This window comes from Perissodus microlepis, chromosome 14 (genome assembly GCF_051167445.1).
Source record: "Perissodus microlepis isolate ML-2025 ecotype Zambia chromosome 14, ASM5116744v1, whole genome shotgun sequence".
Classification (NCBI taxonomy): Eukaryota; Metazoa; Chordata; class Actinopteri; order Cichliformes; family Cichlidae; genus Perissodus; species Perissodus microlepis.
Window position 1 is genome coordinate 29,511,689 of NC_140474.1, and position 19,096 is coordinate 29,530,784.

The following is a 19,096-nucleotide window of genomic DNA, read 5'->3' on the forward strand; positions in this document are numbered from 1 at the left end:
TGCATTAACTGAATCCACTCATAGAGCTAATTTAACATAAGGATAATCTAAGTAAAACGAAAGGAAAGATTTCAAAGCTCGTTGCAGTTAATTTTATTCTCTGGTCCATAGGCTCTCTCACCAGACTGTAGACAGCACCCCTTCATGGTGGAAAAGAGTTCCTGCATCCCGGCTGGTCCAAAACAGGAAGGTGCCCTGTGGCTCCCAGACCGCAGAGAGAAAGCAGACTTGTTGTTTGGAATTAGATAACTCATTGTAAATAAGTTTCGGCATGTGCATTTCTAAATGATCGTGTGTAATGCATTTCTAAAGGAAAGTTTTGTAATGTGCAGCTGACTTGTATTTTAATGTAGGAAGCAGCGCATGTTAAAGGCGCCAGGGAGTGCTCTGGGTAACAAAAAGAGAACTTGCTGGTTTCTTGAGGAGTGAATTAATGAATATGTGGGTGGCGTGGTGGTGCAGTTGTTAGCACTGTCCTGAGTTCACAGCCGTTGACTGGCTGGGGCATTTCTGTGTGCAGTCACAATGTCCAGCTTCCTCCCCTCCTCCCCAAGTGTTGATTTTAAATTGACCGTAGGCATAAATGAGGTGTGAATGATTGCTTTTTTGTGTCAGCCCTGTGATAGACTGGCGACCTGTCTACCCCACTTCTGTGTACCTCACCTCTTCTCCTATCCTCCAGTGCACCAATGACCATGAGTTGTATAAGTGCCTGGGGTACAGTATTTTGTAGTTTTACTTAAACTATAACTAAAAGCTACTTAAGTAGCTTAACAGTGCACAGGCCGCATATTCAACTATATTTATAGCTCCAAACGTAAATGTCCTAATGTGTAATGACATGTTTCAGAATGATCATGTAACATGACGGTATTCTTACTTTTATTAGTACTGTTGTTGTTTTTGGATAATAATGTATTATAATTATTCATTTGTTGACGTGTATATCTAGCAGTTCATGGTGATTCTAATTCCTTATATATTGATTGATCAACAATAATGTAATTTATCAGCAAAATAATGTGTGACTAAAAGTTTTATATGTGCTGGTTCTATTCATCTTCACCTACACACAACAGTTTTTTTGGTGTGCATTCTGTTATTTAGACAGACTGCTGGCTGCAGAAGACAATGGAAGTCAAGGAAAGGAGTAAAATTTGAATCCAACAGCTTGGTTTGCGTGAGGATCCTATGATCCAACATATGCATACATAGTAACACATTTTTGCCTTGGTATATACATAAAATAGATCCAAGTCCTTGGGACACTAACCACTGAAATACCTTGAAATGTCCTCTTCATCAAGATTAGCTGTAATAAAAACATATTACATGAAAAAATAAGGGAGTGTAGTTCATACCTCGTGATTTAGTATTTTCCCGATGTATTCCAGCTTCTTTCAAACTGACCTGGTTAATACTTTACCAGTTTTGTATTATTATTATTATTATCGTTGTTGTCGTTATGCCTGGTTTGAAGTCACTATATAGGAAACTCACAGATAAGGCCAACCCCACATACAGCAAACATCGGTTTCCCCAGATATTTGACTGCTGAGGGTCCAGGAAGTGTCGTCATGACGTCGTGCGTCGGTTTGTTTACTGTCTAAGCGTGCAGGGAGGGTGGGCGCTAACGGCACAGATTTTCACACTGAATCTCTTCCCCCCGCTGGACCAAAATTTCTTGCACAATGCAGCGGTCCTACGAAACCCGATAGTGACAGCCGTTCGCAGTTTTACAGGAAGGCTTTTGTGCGGGTTTTGTTTTTGACGACAGAACCGAAGTCCGACATGAAAACATGAAGCTGCCTAACCAGCAGTGCTAATGCTAACACGGCGAGTCAGCGGGCTGTCAGATTTCAGGGTTTCATATAGAAGAATTGAGTGTCGCTGGTTTTGTTGTGTTGAAACTTGGCACTGGGCGCATGACTGACAGCGTCTACTTCATTACGGATGCCGACAGGACGAAGCGCAAGTTTATAGCAAATGTAAACACTTCACTGTGTCACTAGCTTTTATTTAGCACCTGCTGTTATTGTCTGAAGGGGCATAGTTGAGCTAGCCTGCCTGCTGTCATTGTTATTGTTGCTGAATGGGGTGGAGTTTTTTTATAGCGTTGTCTCTCCACCCTAGAGTAACTTAAGATATCGTTTCCCAGTTGTAGGAAGACGGTGTCAGGCAAAATGGTGTTAAGAAGCTCCTGGAAATCACGACATAAAAACAGCTGTGGACCTGCTCCCCGTTGGATCCGACCAGGATTGGCTGCCCTGCTCTGGTTATGTGCGATTCGGTTAGCTTGCGGCATTGAGGTGGGGGAGATCAAATTCATCGTCCAGAAAGATGCGGAGTTTGATGCCAACTATAATGACACGGTTACGAGTGAAAACCAGACCATTTACGCGTTTAATCACACCATCTCTCGGAATAAGGTGAGTTCGCCTCCTCAGACTTGTCGGTTCGTTTTTTCACCACTTAAAGATTATTATCAGTCCTTTCTCCTTTTCCCTCTCTTGACTTTCAGACTGAGGGAGTGCGTGTGTCTGTGGACGTGTTATCCAACAAGTCGGAGAGCCCAATCTTGTTTGTAGTGCGACAGAAGCAAGCCGTGCTGTCTTTTCAAGTCCCCCTCATTCTCAGAGGCCTGTGAGTACCCCCCACCGTTTACATACATAACATATATACATCACACGTATGTGATGTATATATGTTAATGTTTTTTCTTACAAAAATCAAGTAATTTAAAATAAAAACTGATGTGGTCTGTAATTTGGTCCATCCCTTAACTCCTTTAACTTCACGTTTTTGTCTAATTGCATATTAAGCTTCCCTTCTTTGTATGTACCCAGAGATGGCCACTCACTGTTATTTTAAATCCTCTAAGTTAGCGTCAAAGCATTTTAAAAGATCTATGTGTTACAGAGTTGAAATTGAAATTGAAACACCAGTATGCATTATGCTTAGTGAGGTGTGGAGTCAATTGTCTAGTCTACAGTAAAGCCAGCAGTATTTAAACTTACTGTGCCCATGGCAATTTTTAAGTCCTATTCATTTATGTGCAAGTGACATAGAGGAAAGATGAGATACAAAACAGAATATGTGTGGTATGACATGCCAGCTTTTCTGTGTTTTTCTGGACCCAGCAAACGTTTCCTTTTCTTTTTTCTTAATAATGTCTACATTAGTTACTTCACCTTATCCAAAACCTTCTACCAAATCATCTTAAATCAGTGTTTTTCCCCAGATGAGATAAAATGAGTGTATTTAGCTTGTGGAACCAGGTTTTCATTGGCAAACATTTCCCAGCAGGTTCATGTTGACAGCCCTAGTCCAGTTGAAGCCGTAACCCCAGGAGCTTTCATGATAGATGCAACTAACAGTTGCTTTTTTTTTTCACTTTCCTTTCTTTAAGTACACAGCATGTCTTATCCTCTTTGCAGACAGTCAGGGCTTTTGTTATGTCAAGCTCCAAACTGCCAACCATCCATCAGCTATGTGAGCAGACTTGGCAGAGGTTTTCAGAAAATGCCCCTGTTTGGAAAATGAGAGCCCTTAGAGCTCGAATATATTCAGTTACAATTCTTTGTGCCATTTTTACACTGCAGCAGTGATGTGGGGCTGCCAAAGAAAATCTCACATTTCAAATTTGGGCTTGCCTAGAGGTGCATTAGTAGGGCTCGGCACATCATTTGGGACTTCTTACATTAGGGCGTGTAGTTAAATATGACATAATTATACAAGATGTTTCCCAGCTTCTCATCGCAGCATTGCTTTTTTTGGGCCTCACTAATGTAGTGACCTATCACAGATATAACCATATTTCAGGATGTCCTGAAAAAAGGTACTTGGGCGTAATTTAAGAACGGTGTCATCTCAGGCTCAGGCTGCACTTTCCACATGTAGCATCACAGCTGTGAAGATAATGGTGTGAGGTCAAGCTGTCTCCTCAACTTTGATTATTATAGTGTGAGGTATATTCCTAAGTTTTTCTGTTTTCAGTAGAACAAAGATAACATAAAGTAGTATTAAAAATAAACAATAACAGCCAGTATATCGACATTCAATAATTTTTTTTTTTTAGTCCCCAAACATCAACATTCACCCTAAAAACCTGTTGTTGTTTTGGTGCTGGTAGCTTTATCAGGTTTGTGAACATACACTATTGTTTGTGATTACAGATGGATTAAATGTAAGCAAATGCTAATAAGGATGTCCTCTTCCTAAACGCCACGTAGGCAGATTTTATTTGAACATGTGTTCCAAGGTTCTTTTTAAGGAGTGTCGGGCTACTTGGACAGTAAATGAATATAACTGCAGGTCACAGGGTTTCGCTGTAAAAGCAGATGTAGTGGAGAAAGGTGACGAGGCAGTTCAGTCTGCAATCAGTAATTCTTTTCAGAAGTGTGACGGTCATTTGACAAGTTTTGTAAGGAGGAAACGGCAAAAAACACTGCCTGTAATGTGCTTGGGATTGTCTCCAAGTCAAACAGCTCCTGTAACCTTACTTCATTGTGTGCAACGTGATAAAAGGTTCCTAGTTCTGCAGTTTATTTGCCCAACAGTCCATTTGTGATGTGTTCCTCTCTTGCACTGGAAGGTTTTGCAACACCAGAATCACCCCGCTGTCAGTCATTGCTTTGTTGGTCTCATGGTCAGGCCACGTTTTTAGCAGCTCACTAATGAACTTTGGACTCTCACTTCCTCCTTTGTGAACCACCAGTGCAGAGATGGGGAGCTAATGTCATTGTGAGGTTTGCATTCAACCACTTTTAAAGGAAAAATTACGTTCATGTTTCAACTTGTCAGATTGTGTAACTGTCAAACAAAAAAAACCCACCTGATTTGCTTCATTCTTATAATATTAGAGAATATACAAGAAGGAATGAATGAATGTATGAGAGGTTAAGGGAAACTTGATCTTTGTTGTCCCCTCCTTTTTTTTCTTTGTTCCTTTTTCATCAGCTATCAGAGGAAGTACCCTTACTACGATGTGGGCAGGACACTGTGCCAACCTCCAACACGGGCCGCCTCAGAGACCCAGTACTTCTTTGTTGACGTGTCTACCCTGTCCAGTCAGGGTACAAACTACCAGCTCAGAGTGAGCCGTGTTGAAAGTTTCACCCTGCAGTGAGTGTTATCTGTTATGTAATAAATCAAAAACAGTACGTGGTACCTGCCTGAATTCCCATCTTATTGCACTGTACATCAGCCTGTGTTATTTGAATGAAACGTTTTGTTTAACTTGATTACAGAACAAACAAGAAATTCAGCTTCACCGCATCACCATCCCAACCTCAGGTAACCTGCCTGGTACCATAGCTCTGTGTGACAGTAGGCTCCTTCTTTACATAACTGTGTTGAGTCAAAGAAATGTGCACCACAGATGGGGGGAGTTTGTGGGTGGGGGAGGGACTCATGACAAGAAATGTGCAGGAAGCCAGCTGAAAGTATACATGTGAAAGAGGATGTTATGAATGCAGGGAATTTCTGATTTTGTGTTGTTATATTACATTAAAAAAATCTTTTTCTTGAGTAAGCTCTGTTTTCTGCACATCCAATCATTTAAACAAAAGTTTGCTTTCCTTTTGGCCTTTGATGACACTTTCATTGGATCGTGTTAGGTTTTTGTTTTGGATGTGCGGGGTGTATAGATTTGTGTGGATTGCAGGGCTTTAAACTCAGTTTTACCTCACATCCATGTGTAGTTAATTGACACCTTTTAAGAATATAACATTCTCATTTCCAGTTTAAGCCACGTAACGCCTTCAGACGGTCAACAACAAAGATGTTCAGACATTATACCATTTAGTCTGGCATAACAATGCAGTCTGACTGGAGTAGTCTATACTGCAGTAAACAGAACAACCTGTTTCACAAACCTTTATGTGACAGTTACTGGGAGCATGGGTTGTTTATTTAACCCAAATACACACTTATGTTAAAGCTAAATAATGCTTTCATTTTGTATGTGCATGTGTTTCTAAAAAACAAACTATGTTGCTGAGCATGTAGTTTACCTCTGGCATACAGCTTAGGCTTCCTGCATCATGCTGGCTGCAAAGAAAGAAAATAACCACTGCAAATAAACCTCAGAGTTTCTCTAAAGGTTCCAGACTCTATTAATATTAAAACTTTCCTTTACTGAGATTTAGCTCTGAAAACCAACCAAATAACCAAAAAAATTCTATTATTATTCTTTGTAACGGTATAAACAATGAAAGGTGGTGGATTGGCCAGATGCTGGTCGGTGTGTAAAAATAACTCAGTAGTTTGGTGGTGGCTCAGATTCAGTAACATTAGCAAGTGGTGGAGGCCAGCAGGTGAATGAGAGAAAGGGGAGGCAGGAGGAGGAGGAGAGACCCGAGGTGGCCGCTGGTCCGAGTGTGAACTGAACTTCAGGTAAGAAGTTATGACCTGCAGTCTATCTGGGTCAGATGTAAACCAAGTTTAGGTGGAGTTTATTTTCGTTGTGCTGACTTTTTGCAGTCAGTTACAATAACTCGTACTGCGTGCTAGCTAGCATGACAGAGTTTCTATACAGCTGGGTGGATGCTTTGATGTTACTGATAGTGAACTTTATTTTATTCATAAGGTTAGTTAGTAGAGTTGCCAACCGTCCCGTAAAAAGACGGAATCGTCCCGTATTCAGAGAAAATATTACTCGTTTCGTGTTGAGGTGAAAAGGAACAGTTTGTCCCGGACTTCAGCTAGAATGGAAAAAGACACAAAGCTGGAGTTATTCTATGTCTTTACACTGCACAGCTGCTCTCATTCTTTCCCTCTCTCTCGCCTGTTGCTACTTCAATCATGAAACGGCTCAATGATCAGCTGATCGGCTTTTCTCTCTTGTTTGTTTATCGCCCACTTTGCACCAGAAAGAGGAAACTGCCGAATGTCGCGTTAAACAACAGCAGCACGTTTAAGCTTGATCAGCTGTTGTTAGAATTTATTTAATATTACTTTCTAGTAGCTGATGTTTGCTGGAGCCACAGCTGTAAAGCTGCTGGTCATGATATCGGTTTGGATATGTGGTGAGAGGGAAACATGAAGATGAAACCAGGAGATGTCCTCACTGAATCATCAGAGCTGAACAGGTGATGGAGAAACAGGTTTACCTTTTAGGTGACATGAATAAGTTGAAGGGAAGTTATGAACTGTTTCTGAGAGACAAATAACACCAGGATCCTTTTTTTTAAGTAGCTGACAGCTGGTAACTGTGCAGGGGCGGGTCTAGCAAAGTTTTGCCAAGGGGGCAGGTAGGGCATTAACAGGGAGAGGGGGGCACAAAGAAATACTTTCTTATTCTCATTTAAAATGTCTAGCTTTTAATAAATAATTATCTGAAACTTACAACCAAAGTTTTTATCTGATGTAAAATGTATAGAAATCATACATATAACATCGAAGCAGCTGGAATCCACAGCTGTGCGTGTTCATGAAGCTTGCATTTTCACCTGCTGGACATCACTACCTGACAAGTTTAACTGTCTTCGGAACATTGCAGAGGCCTTATTGACAGTATTTGGCTCTACATATCTGTGTGAGCAGATTTTCTCTCACATGAGTGTCCTCAGGTAGCCGTCTGAATGCTGGACACTCGGAGACCTGTGTCTCTGAGTGGGAGACCAGAGATCACATTACCATGTGTGTCTCTGTATTAACAAACATGCCATATTGGCTTAGTTTATTTTTCTTATCATTGTTGTGAGGAGACCATAAATAGCATTTGTATTTTCTGTTGTACAGTTCATTTGCTGTTGTGGAGTTCTTGTTATGGATAAAAAGTGTCTTTTTTTTTTGGTTTCAAAATGGCTGATAACTATTCGCTGATAGCTGCCAACATCTGCGAACAAATATAATTATTCTATAAAGTGTTTCTATATAGTGTGTAACTGTTAATATAGAGCGTTATTACATTTATTGCTAATGCAATCATATGGCACACTGACTTCTGAGGAAATTTTAAATGGCACTCGTCATCAGAAAGGTTGCCTACACCTGATCTATACAGTCCTATGAAAAAGAATGAAGTAAAACCTGTCATTCAGTAGCTTACAGTTGGCTTTTGGCAGCAATAACTTGAAGTAATTCTTTTCTGTATGACTTTATCAGTATTGTCATGGAGTGAGTTTGTTGCTGATTTATGCAGATCTCTCTCCAGGTTCCTTCACATTTTCAGTCAGGTTGAGGTCTGGACATTGCAACACCTTGTTTCTTTTCTTTTTTTAGCTGTTTATTCTGTTCTAGATTTGCTGCTATGATTGGGGTTGTTGTCCTATTGCGTGACCCAGTTTGGACCAAGTTTTAGCTCTCACGCTGGCATCCTGACATTTGAATCACGAATACTTTTGTAAACAGAGGGGTTTGTGGTCAACTCAATGACTGCATGGAGCCCAGGTCCTGTGGTTGCAAAACAAACGCAACCCATCACCCCTCCACCACCGTGCTTCGGGGTTGGTCTGAGATGTTTGTTCTGATAAGCATGGTTAGCGCCAAACGTGGTGCTGTGCGTTATGGATAAGCATCTACACTTTAGTCTCGTCTGTTCAAAGGACATTGTTCCAGTTTGAGTTTTTTCTAATTGTCCTGTTATGAACTTTAACATTTAACTGCGGCTTGTAGCGTCTGAGCTGTCGCTGTTGGGTTTTTTGCAGTTTCTTTAAGCTTTGCACGGTCTGACCTTACGGTGAATTTTCTGGCATTTCCACTCCTGAGAAGATGGTGACATATTGTTAACTTACCTATGAATGCTCCGGAGCAGCAAATTGCCAAAACTTCTGCTTTTGCAGAGGTGCTCACACTTGCTGATGACCGATCAATCAAGTGTGTTTGATTATCAGCACCTGGCTCCTCCTTACACTCTTCATTCCCATAGCAGCAGTATGGGTGCACTGAGTTATGCTCAAAACTGCCAATCCTGTGAAAACCTTACTTTTCACACGACTGTATGTTATTTGAAAACGGAGATCAGCTTGTGGCAAATGATTCCATGACTTTCTTTTGACACTTGATGAAGACATTATCAGTCTCTGACCTCTTTTAAGACAGTCTGCTTTCTGCATCAGCTTTGCTTTGTTCTCCCAGTCTGTGCTTGTAAGCTATCAGGTCAGCTCATTTGTATGCGTGAGGTGCTCTGCAGTCGAGGGCTACAACTAAACAGGATAAAACCTTTTGAGAACCTGGAGTGGGAGGCTCTCAGTAACATATCACTTATCAAATTGTGCAAATGGCCCGTGGGGTGACGTATTGGTTTAATGGTTTATTGTGCTGTCAACAATTAAAACGCCATCCTCAAGTCAATCTTTCTGAAAACTGCCTCACTGACTGTTGTCCTCTTCTTTCCCTCTCCTTTTTTCTCAGTATTTCAAGTATGTCTTCCAAGACGGGGTGGATACTGTGATCGTCAAGGTCAACTCGGACATGACTTTCCCCTGTTCTGTCATGTCCATCCAGGACATCCAGGTACAGTTATCCAGAGCACACATTCAGCTGTGCTGCAGCAGCCCTCAAGAGGCCCCTCCCTCAGCCTCAGTGGTCAGCGTGCAGTAGCACTCTGAGACCACATGAGGGCATCACAGTGGATACCACAGCTGATTTCTTGCTGTTCAAAAATGTGTTTTCTTATTTACTTCTGAAACGATCCATCTGAATCTTTCTTTTTTCACATCTAATTCAGTTTTTTTTCTGCCTCTCCCACTGTCTCCATTCAGTGCCCCATTTACGACCTTGACAACAACGTGGCCTTCATTGGGATGTACCAGACTATGACAAAAAAAGGTGCCATCACCGTGCAGGTAGTTTCCCGCAGAAATTCAGAGCTTATTGGAACCGCTTGCGATAAATCCTGGTGTAGATTTGAATGTAGGTGTTACTGCCTTTATCTAGAGGAAAGATTTCCCCAGCAACAGTTTCTACGTGGTGGTGGTGGTAAAAACTGAGGACGAGGCATGCGGCGGCCCGCTGCGCTTCTACCCTCTGAGACCCGATCAGCTGATTGACGCCGGCAATCGCAGCAAGGCCCTCGATGTGATGGTCTCACCCGCAATCAACTGTAAGTCACATGGCTACATATGTGAAACGCTGAGGGTTAGCATGTGCTAAAAGAAGCAGAGATTTCTCTGCTTGTGTTGTTTAGATTTGGGGTTTTTTGGCAGCAGATACAGAATGTTGTGTCTTACTATGCAAATTAGCTTACAGTTAATATGTCCTCCCACACAGTGGAGGCGTACGTGATGGGAATGCTGTTCTGTTTGGGGATCTTCTTCTCATTCTACCTCCTGACCTTGCTCTGTGTCTGTCTAGAGCGTGCACGGTAAGGTTTTGAAATTGCCTCTGCAGCAAAGTCATCATTTGCTTTGTTTATCTGCTACTTGTACAAAAGAGTTTCCAGTTGCGGAGGTCGTGTTGGAATGTTCTTCACTTAGAAAAGCCATCTCTGCATCTTTGTCTTCCACTATTGCATGAAGCTTGATTATGTTATACTCAAAACCCAGAAAAAGTAAAGCATATGCATATATAAATAAACTGATTTCACACCTGTAGGAAATATCAGGCCTGCATCTTTTTTTCTGTTTTTATTGCATCTCCCTTTTTTTCTGGCTTGTTTTCGGAGTAGAAGGAAGTACGTGCTTTAGGGTGTGCCCTTCCAAACGGACCTCAAAACTCAACAGCTTATGCAGGAGTTTTTTAAAAAGCTGCAGGTGGGCAGAAGGAATAGCTGATTAATTGAAAAGAGCTGAACAGTAAACGTCAGAAATGGCTTAACCGTTAGCTGTCATGTATTTATTTTTTTTGGCTGTTGAATTTCACTGAAGTGAAAGCAGAGCAGTGAATCAGCAATTATGTTGTACACATCTGCAAAACCCTGTGAGGAAGATGCAACTTTTAACCAAAGTCTTCACCCGAAACACAGAATAGAAAAGCCAGGGTGGCAACAAAACAACCGTCTTTGCAAGTCTGCACCGCAACAAAAAGACGCAGGCAGACGGCAACTTGTAGCTGCCTGAAAATGACAGAAAGTTTTGCACTTTGGTTGGAAAAACAACAACTAATTTCCAACCTCCTGTACATCAATTAGTCCCTCTCCAGCCCACGTTTCAACCCACGAGGTCGGACGTCATATTGTCAGAATAGATCTGCACTGCAGGGATGACACTGCACTGAATACAAATTGTGTTCATTTGCATTTTTCCCCCTCTCTGTTTCTGCAGACTGAACAAGAGGAGAAATGTGTTTCTGAATCCTGCCGACATGTCGCCTGCTGAGACAGGTAACCCAGCAACTAGCTCTGATGGACCGGCCCATTAGGAGCAGTGTGCACTGACCACAAACCAGCAAGCTTGTTCTGTTCTGTTAATTAAATACCAGAGTAAATGTGATCCTAAACTGGACTGATCATGCAGTCCCACAGCTGTTTGCCACTCTTTTATCTCAGAGCTGAATGTTTAAGCGTGTACTGAACGTGTATCTTTCTCTCCCCCTGCCATTCAGCCTCTCTGCTCGGGAAGAACAGCGACGGTATACAGACACAGTTACTCCCCTTGTGCACTCGCTGCCCTCTCTCAGTCTGTGTTGCTTGTCTGCAGATGCTCTGCATGCAGTAGCTTCCATACTTTACCCTACAAAGAAGAGAAAGAGACGTTTTCGGCTGCAGGGCTTCATGGACATAAACGTGGCTCTGTTCTGAGGCTTTTCTGGCTTTACAGAGATACAGATATGCACTCACATGGGTCTTTGTTAGCTTCTTTTGCCTGTGTTTGTAACAGTGTTATCCTTTTGTAGTCCTCACAGCTTTATGGCTTTGAGCTAAAGAAACACGTGAGCATATTTTCAGCACTCCCATTAAAAGCATGAAGGCGCTAAGATGAATGCAAGCGCTGCTGATGTGCTTTTTTGGCTGCTGGCTGCCTTCCAGTGTGTATCTGTATCTATCCACTGCAGTATTTGCTGCCACTGTTTGATTTTAAACCACTAGTTTTGAAATAATCCTCTTCACTGCATCTCATTTCTCAGCTTTCACACTTTTGGAGATTAATAACTTTTTTTTGCCCCCAGCCAGAAAAGAATTTAAGGAATTCCATTTTTTCACTGGATTCCTTCACGTGTTTACGTCCGCCTCACCTCCCTGTTTTCCTGACTAACACAGTGATCATTGTGCAGTGTTAGGATACTAACTAAACGTTGATCGTAGTGCTGCTTGTTTGTGCATGTGAGCATTTGGGAGCATGTATCCTTTCTTGGATTTTTGAAAGTTTGTGTCTTCACAGGAAAAACTCCAGCCTCACCAAACGAATATGGCTCATTTGGTGAGTATTTAAAAAAACAAAAAACATTTAGTCTTTGTGATGTCATTGTTTGATTGCCAATGAACGAAGAGTCATCTCCTCCTCAGCTGACAACGGCAGCACAATGAGTTCAGAGGCCATTACCGACAGCGCCACTTCAACTGACAACAACTATGGATACATGGGTATGAGCAAACAGAGACTCACACGTCCTTTTTTCCCTCTTTCTTGTTTTTTTTTGGCCCACTCTAATGTCGCTCTGCAGAGCGGCTTGCACATGGATTCTTAGCAGCTCCACGCCCTCACTGGTTTTCTGTGTGTCTTTGTTCATTAGGACAGGAGCCTTTCAAACGTCGACCAATCCTCAATCACCTTCACTACATAGCCATCCGCATCGGTGACACGCTACCATATAACTAGCCGAATCAGCACCCCAAACCAATCAGCCACCATGTCAATCAAATATCAGTGGAGTTAAGAGGCCGGGAAAGTGGCCACTTCTCTCCACTGATGGCACTCAAATGAACAGCGACGGTGATCTCATCAGTGCAAAGATCATCTGACCAAAAAAAAAAAAAATCATTCTGGTCATCTATTTAATCATTTTGAAAATTGAAGATCATTTTTGAAAGGTGCGATGTGTTGGATCACCTTTTTGCATCAGCCTGCAATTCCCTTAAATCCAGTCGTCGGTCTGCCTGCTCACGTTGTGCCTCCACTAGACAGAATGACTCTTTTGCTCTTCCCTCCTCCAATCAGAGCGATCGTTGGAAAGTGTTGCACGGAGCAGGCAGGAGTCTTTGAGCTCCATTGAGGAGGATGACTATGACACACTGGATGACATACACTCCGACAAGAACATTGTTCGCACAAAGGTACGTGAAAATCATTTTTCCTGCCTCAGAATGGCACAGATGTGGCTCTCTGCACATCTGGCTTATTTACAATAAAAAGATCTGTGAATGTGCAAAGTAGTCCTCACCTCTAGTACCTCGGGGTGCTAGAACAAAAACGTCCATCTGATCTGTTTGGTCACTAACAGATTGCTGTATTCATCTGTGGAGATGGTGAGCCAAACTGGAAACTGGAGGCATAACTTTTTTTTTTCTTTGATAACAAACATTCCCATTTCCATTTGTGTCAAATATTTGCCAAGTTTCGCTACGTCTCTGAGAGTTTAAACCCCAGCAAGGTCTTTAAAACTCGAGCAGCATCCTAAAAACTTGGTTCTGTTCATCTGGACGTAGCGTTTTCAGTGGGAGAAATGTATTGTCACTCATCCATGTGACTTCTTCGGTCTCAGCTGACTGCAGGTTTCCCCAACCTTATAAACAGTACCTATGCACAATGACTGAAACCAGCCCCGCTGAATGAACAATGTGCTGTGAGGTCAGTTTCTTGATCATTAATATGCAATTTGTCATTCACAAATCAACAGCCACTGATCAATGGTTTATGATCAGTGATTGTTGATCAGTTGCCATGAGTACCATTCACAGAGAGTTGGGGAATGGCTGCAATCACAGTATTGTAAGATGGTGAAAGATGTACCCTTAGGCCCCCTCCTCGATTCAGAGATGGTCTTTCCTTTTTCTCGTAAATGGCCTCTTTGACTCCGCGCTCAAAACCAGCCTTCCTCCCTGTCCAAGATGTGTCCTCATCATTGAAAGAGTGTCCACTGGCCTGTAGGTGTGAATAGACTGCAGAGTCCAGGAGTTAGCTCTCCTGTGTTGTGCCATCTGCTTCGCCAGAGGTTGTTTGGTTTCCCCCCCGATGTATAAATCACGGCAATCCTCCTGGCACTTAACAGCGTATGCTACATTACTCCGTTTGTCCCGAGGGACCCGATCCTTGGTGTGAACCAACTTTTAGCGCAGTGTGTTTTGGTGTTTATAGTAAATGCGTCTCAACTGTTCCAATACTCTTGACACGTACGGATCATTAAGGGTTTTCGCTTAAGCAGCAGTTGTTCTCCTCTCCTGGATCGGCTGGAGCTTTCTTTAGGTGCCTTCCCAGCTTTGACAAATGTCCAGTTGGGACAACCACATTTACTCAGGGCCTTCTTGGTATGATGTTCTTTTGCTTCCCTGGCTGCTGTCTGTGGGGATGGTGTTTGTGCTGTGTTGTAGCGTCCTGATGACACAGAATTTATGCTCCAGTGGATGATGAGAGTCAAACCTTGAATACTGAGATTTGATTTTCACCCAGATGTCACCCACGTACTTGAACCAGTGACTTGTAGTGAACCATCCTGTAATCTCTTACAAACGACCTTCACTGCTTCAGTAAAGACAGATGTAACATTGTACAAGACCATTGTTTCATCTGCCTCCATAATGCCATCTCTCACCTTCTCAACAAAATCCAAGCTGTTCTGGATGTGGTGTTCAGAGCTGCCTACCAACGGGTTGAGGGTCGAAGCCAGAAACTTTGAGATGTTATAGGTGACCGAGTTGATCATACAGACAATTGGTCTTAGAGCTACCTCCTGTTTATGTGTCTTCAGTAAACCATACAGACTTGGTGTAGCTTCTCCTGGGTATAGCCTGTGGTATGAGGTCCGGTCAGTAGCATTGTCTTGTTCTAACTGCTTCAGACAATCTATCACCGTCTTCCTGTAACCACTTCCTGGGTCTCGTTTCAGGGGCTCATAAGTATTTTTCTCACTGACCAATGACAAAATTTTCTCATGATCTTTCTGGTTTAGCAAAACCATCAAGCAGCATTCCCTTCCATAAATGCCAGCTCTGAGCTCACACACACACGCGCACACACAGTGTAAAACGAAGAGCAGGGCAGCAGATATTCTCATACTGAGCTCAAATGAAACAAGTGCACAGAGACAATTTAATAATGTGTTCCTTCGTTATATTAAACCTCTAAACCAGAGTCACAAATTTAAAAAACTTGTCAGCAGTAAAGAGTTTGAACATTAATTAGGCGAGGTTAATGCCTTCTTCATCCAGACTTTAATAAAGTAATCAAAGTAATAAAGTCCTCTTCTTCCTCTTACAGAAATTTCTGTACGTGGCTGACTTGGCCCGCAAAGACAAGAGGATCCTCAGCAAGAAGTACCAAATCTACTTCTGGTGAGTTCTCTTGTTGCACCCATGATAAGAAACATGATATTCTTTTATATCTAAGCCAAATCAATTCACAGTGAATTAACCAAGCCATAGTTTTGACATTATATGAAACATTAAAAAAATGACTGATTATTAATGAAGTGCTGCAGATCTGATGGTTGTGAGCGGCTGAAAGTAATAACTGTACCCTCTTCAGGAACATTGCTACCATTGCCGTGTTTTACGCCCTGCCAGTCGTCCAGCTGGTCATCACCTATCAAACGGTAACAATGATTTTATAAAGCATGGCGACACTTTTTTAAAAAAGATTCCGATAAGCCGTCAGCTCGCTAATACGACGTGTGCATCTCTGTTCTCCACAGGTTGTCAATGTTACAGGAAACCAGGACATCTGCTACTACAACTTCCTGTGCGCCCACCCGCTCGGAGCTCTAAGGTTTGCAGTCGAGCACAGTGTGTTAACATGTCCAACATCATCAGCTAACCCGCGTAAAGTAACGATTAACTAATTCCACACAGCGCTTTCAACAACATCCTCAGTAACCTTGGTTACGTGATGCTGGGGCTCCTCTTTCTCCTCATCGTCCTCAAGAGAGACCTCGCCCAAAATCGTGCTCTGGAGCGGCATGACGTCAACGCGCTGGTGAGGCACACGCACACTGACAAACGTGTAGTCATTTGTCATGAAGATGTGTTTTTAAAGATTTAGATGATGATGATGATGATGATTGACAGCGGTAGTTTAGTTATCAGGTTGTCTCTTCCTCCTTCAGGAGTGCGGTATCCCAAAGCACTTTGGCCTCTTCTATGCCATGGGAACTGCTCTGATGATGGAGGGTTTGCTCAGTGCCTGCTACCACGTCTGTCCCAACTACACAAACTTCCAGTTTGGTAAGAACGATTGTGTCCTTACTCAGACTCGACATGGTTACAGTTGTTTCTACCTTTGTCAGGATCAGTAGTCTGAAGAGAGTTTTGGCTTTAAGCAGCTGTCACTTCAAAGGAAGATGAGGTTTCTTGGCTTTAGTCTGCATCAGTTCTTTGTGCAGTTTTACTGCTTCAGCCAGTTTCTTGAGTTTCTGCTGGCTGTAAAATTTGTGAATGCATTATTTTTTTCTCTCTGTCTGGTTTACTTTGAGTCCTGGGCTGAAAAACGTTCAAGTTGCATGCGGTACATTTGAGTTGTTCTCCTCCCTCCAGACACCTCCTTCATGTACATGATTGCTGGACTGTGTATGCTGAAGCTCTATCAGAAGAGACACCCGGACATCAACGCGAGCGCTTACACCGCTTACGCCTGCCTCGCCGCTGTCATCTTCTTTTCTGTGCTGGGAGTGGTAAGCACGCACACACACAATACAAAACCTGAGTTATGCTTTATGGTCTAAAAACACGGATTTCTTAATAATCATTGTGCTGTGCTTTTTTTTTTTTTTTTTTTCCTCTCAGGTTTTTGGGAGAGACAACACAGCCTTCTGGATTGTTTTCTCTGTGATCCACATTCTGGCCACGCTGCTGCTCAGCACACAGCTCTACTATATGGGTCGATGGAGGCTCAGTAAGATCACAGAAAGAAAGCAAACTCAGTCCAGTGGGCTTTATTGGCTTAAAATGAGTCACTTTAGACTAATAACTGACTGCAACTAAAGTAGTCCAGGATTATAGGCTGTCGTGTGAGCGTGTGTCTCACATAAGCTAGCAAATCAGAGTAACTAACATTTAAATCCACTTATCGGGATATTCTAATAAAATAAAGCAGCTTATAATCCTTGTTGTTCTCTCTCCTTCCTCTCTGTGTGTTCACGTATCAGACGCTGGGATCATGCGTAGGATAGTTTACGTCATCTACACAGACTGCATCAGGCAGTGCAGCGGGCCGATGTACATTGTGAGTAACGGCCAGAAAATCCAGTATCAGTGTATTGCATAAGGTAGCAGGTCCTTCTGCTTTTACCTGGTAACTCAATTATTATCTTATCTTAACGACCGGTGGTTGCAGAGAGCAATAAAAGGCATCGGTGAGTCCTGATGACCTGCTTTTTAATCATTTTTCCGCCGGTGTATGTCTTTCAGGACCGCATGGTTCTGCTTGTGATGGGGAACATAGTCAACTGGTCTCTGTGAGTAAAACAAACTGTGTTTCCAGCTCATTTAAATCAGCAGAGTGCGGAGGAGGCAGGTGATGTGTATCTCGCTATCTCTCTGCAGGGCTGCCTACGGCCTCATACAGAAACCCAACGACTTTGCCTCGTACCTGTTGGCCATCGCCATCTGTAACCTGTTGCTCTACTTTGCCTTTTATATCATCATGAAGGTTTGTGTGTTTAGTAACTCTGCGCATGTGAGAAGCACCAGGAGAAAGTAGCAGACATGTTTGGGACCTTTGGAGCTCACAGTTTTCTGTTTGTGCTCAGCTACGGAGCGGTGAGAGAATCAAGTGTCTGGCGCTGGTGTGTATTCTCTTCACGGCGGTTGTGTGGGGCTTTGCGCTGTATTTCTTCTTCCAGGGTCTCAGCACCTGGCAGGTTAGCCACACACAAACCTATGAGATTTGGGCTCATGTGAAAAGACACTTGGATTACTTGTTTCTCTCCTCTGGCACAGAAAACTCCAGCTGAGTCTCGCGAGCACAACAGGGACTGCATCTTGCTATCGTTCTTTGACGACCACGACATTTGGCATTTCCTGTCCTCCATCGCCATGTTTGGATCCTTCCTGGTATTATGAATCATGTTTAAGTTTGTTTAAACATGCAGGATCTGCAATTGGTCTAGAATGAGGCGTTAAAACCTTAATATCCAATATTACCTCTGCTCCCCCTCAGGTCCTCCTGACCATGGACGACGACCTCGACACCGTCCAGAGAGACAAAATCTACGTCTTCTAGATTTGCCAGATCTGCGAAGAGCTCTGCTCTTTCTCTCTGCCTTATCACCCTGTTTGCATCCCCTCCATCTTTTTCAAAAAGCACAGCCAGTAGCCTGTTTCTGGGCTGTCGATGAGCACCTCTCTGCCTCGTGGAGAGTCGGGGAGGAGCAACAGGCCCCTCCCTCTACCTGCATGGACACTAATGTGCCAATAAAAGCTGGAATGTCGTCGAGCGATGCTGAAGTGTTTCGTCCTCTCGCTGCCATCATCGATGTAACTGTTGTGAGCACCGTTTACTGCTGACGATTAACGGTGTGCATTCTCGCTTGACACGAAACTCGTCCATTTTAACTTATTTTATATTGTCTGCATTACATTTGGCCTGGAAGTCAGCAATGTATTTTAATTACTGTTTGTAGCCTGTTTATATGCTGTGTGTTTGTACAGGTGTGTGCGTGCGTGCGTGCGTGCGTGTTTTCAAAAATAATTGTGGGAAGATGAATCCTGTCCAGTCTCAGTGGCCTTCAATGTTCTAATCATAGTAGTCACAATACTGTGTTCTGATTGGTCAGATCTGCAAGCTATCCGTCCTCCTCCTTGAGGGAATATCCATGAAGACATGATTGTATTTACTTGTAACTGCCCTTAAGTGTGACTCTTAAAGGTATTTTTGCACTCTACAAAAAACGAATTTTATTGTCAGGCATTGCAGTGAAAGGATACTCAATAAAGGTCTTTTCTGAAGTGTGGTCTATTTTTCCAATACCTGGCTTTGATAAGATCATCTCGGGCACAACAGCTCCACCCACCTGCTGTTTGGATCTTCTGTTTGAGAGGGGCAGCCATTCAGAAGTAACCTGG

The 19,096-nt window shown here is 42.8% G+C and overlaps 1 protein-coding gene across 1 annotated transcript; it reads left to right on the forward strand.

The window, feature by feature from the left end:
• Positions 1–1,590: 1,590 nt before the first annotated feature.
• On the forward strand, positions 1,591–18,979 carry sidt2 (SID1 transmembrane family, member 2). Its single transcript, XM_084951174.1, has 27 exons — positions 1,591–1,988; positions 2,159–2,429; positions 2,522–2,643; positions 4,960–5,124; positions 5,250–5,295; positions 9,358–9,459; positions 9,708–9,791; positions 9,883–10,048; positions 10,216–10,309; positions 11,208–11,266; positions 11,488–11,514; positions 12,264–12,302; positions 12,389–12,466; positions 13,041–13,156; positions 15,297–15,370; positions 15,564–15,630; positions 15,730–15,803; positions 15,887–16,010; positions 16,141–16,258; positions 16,568–16,704; positions 16,817–16,925; positions 17,179–17,255; positions 17,441–17,487; positions 17,576–17,681; positions 17,782–17,892; positions 17,972–18,085; positions 18,192–18,979. The coding sequence occupies exons 2-27, from the start codon at positions 2,184–2,186 to the stop codon at positions 18,252–18,254; spliced, it is 2,565 nt and encodes an 854-aa protein (XP_084807300.1). The 5' UTR covers positions 1,591–1,988; positions 2,159–2,183; the 3' UTR covers positions 18,255–18,979.
• The last annotated feature ends 117 nt before the right edge of the window (positions 18,980–19,096 follow it).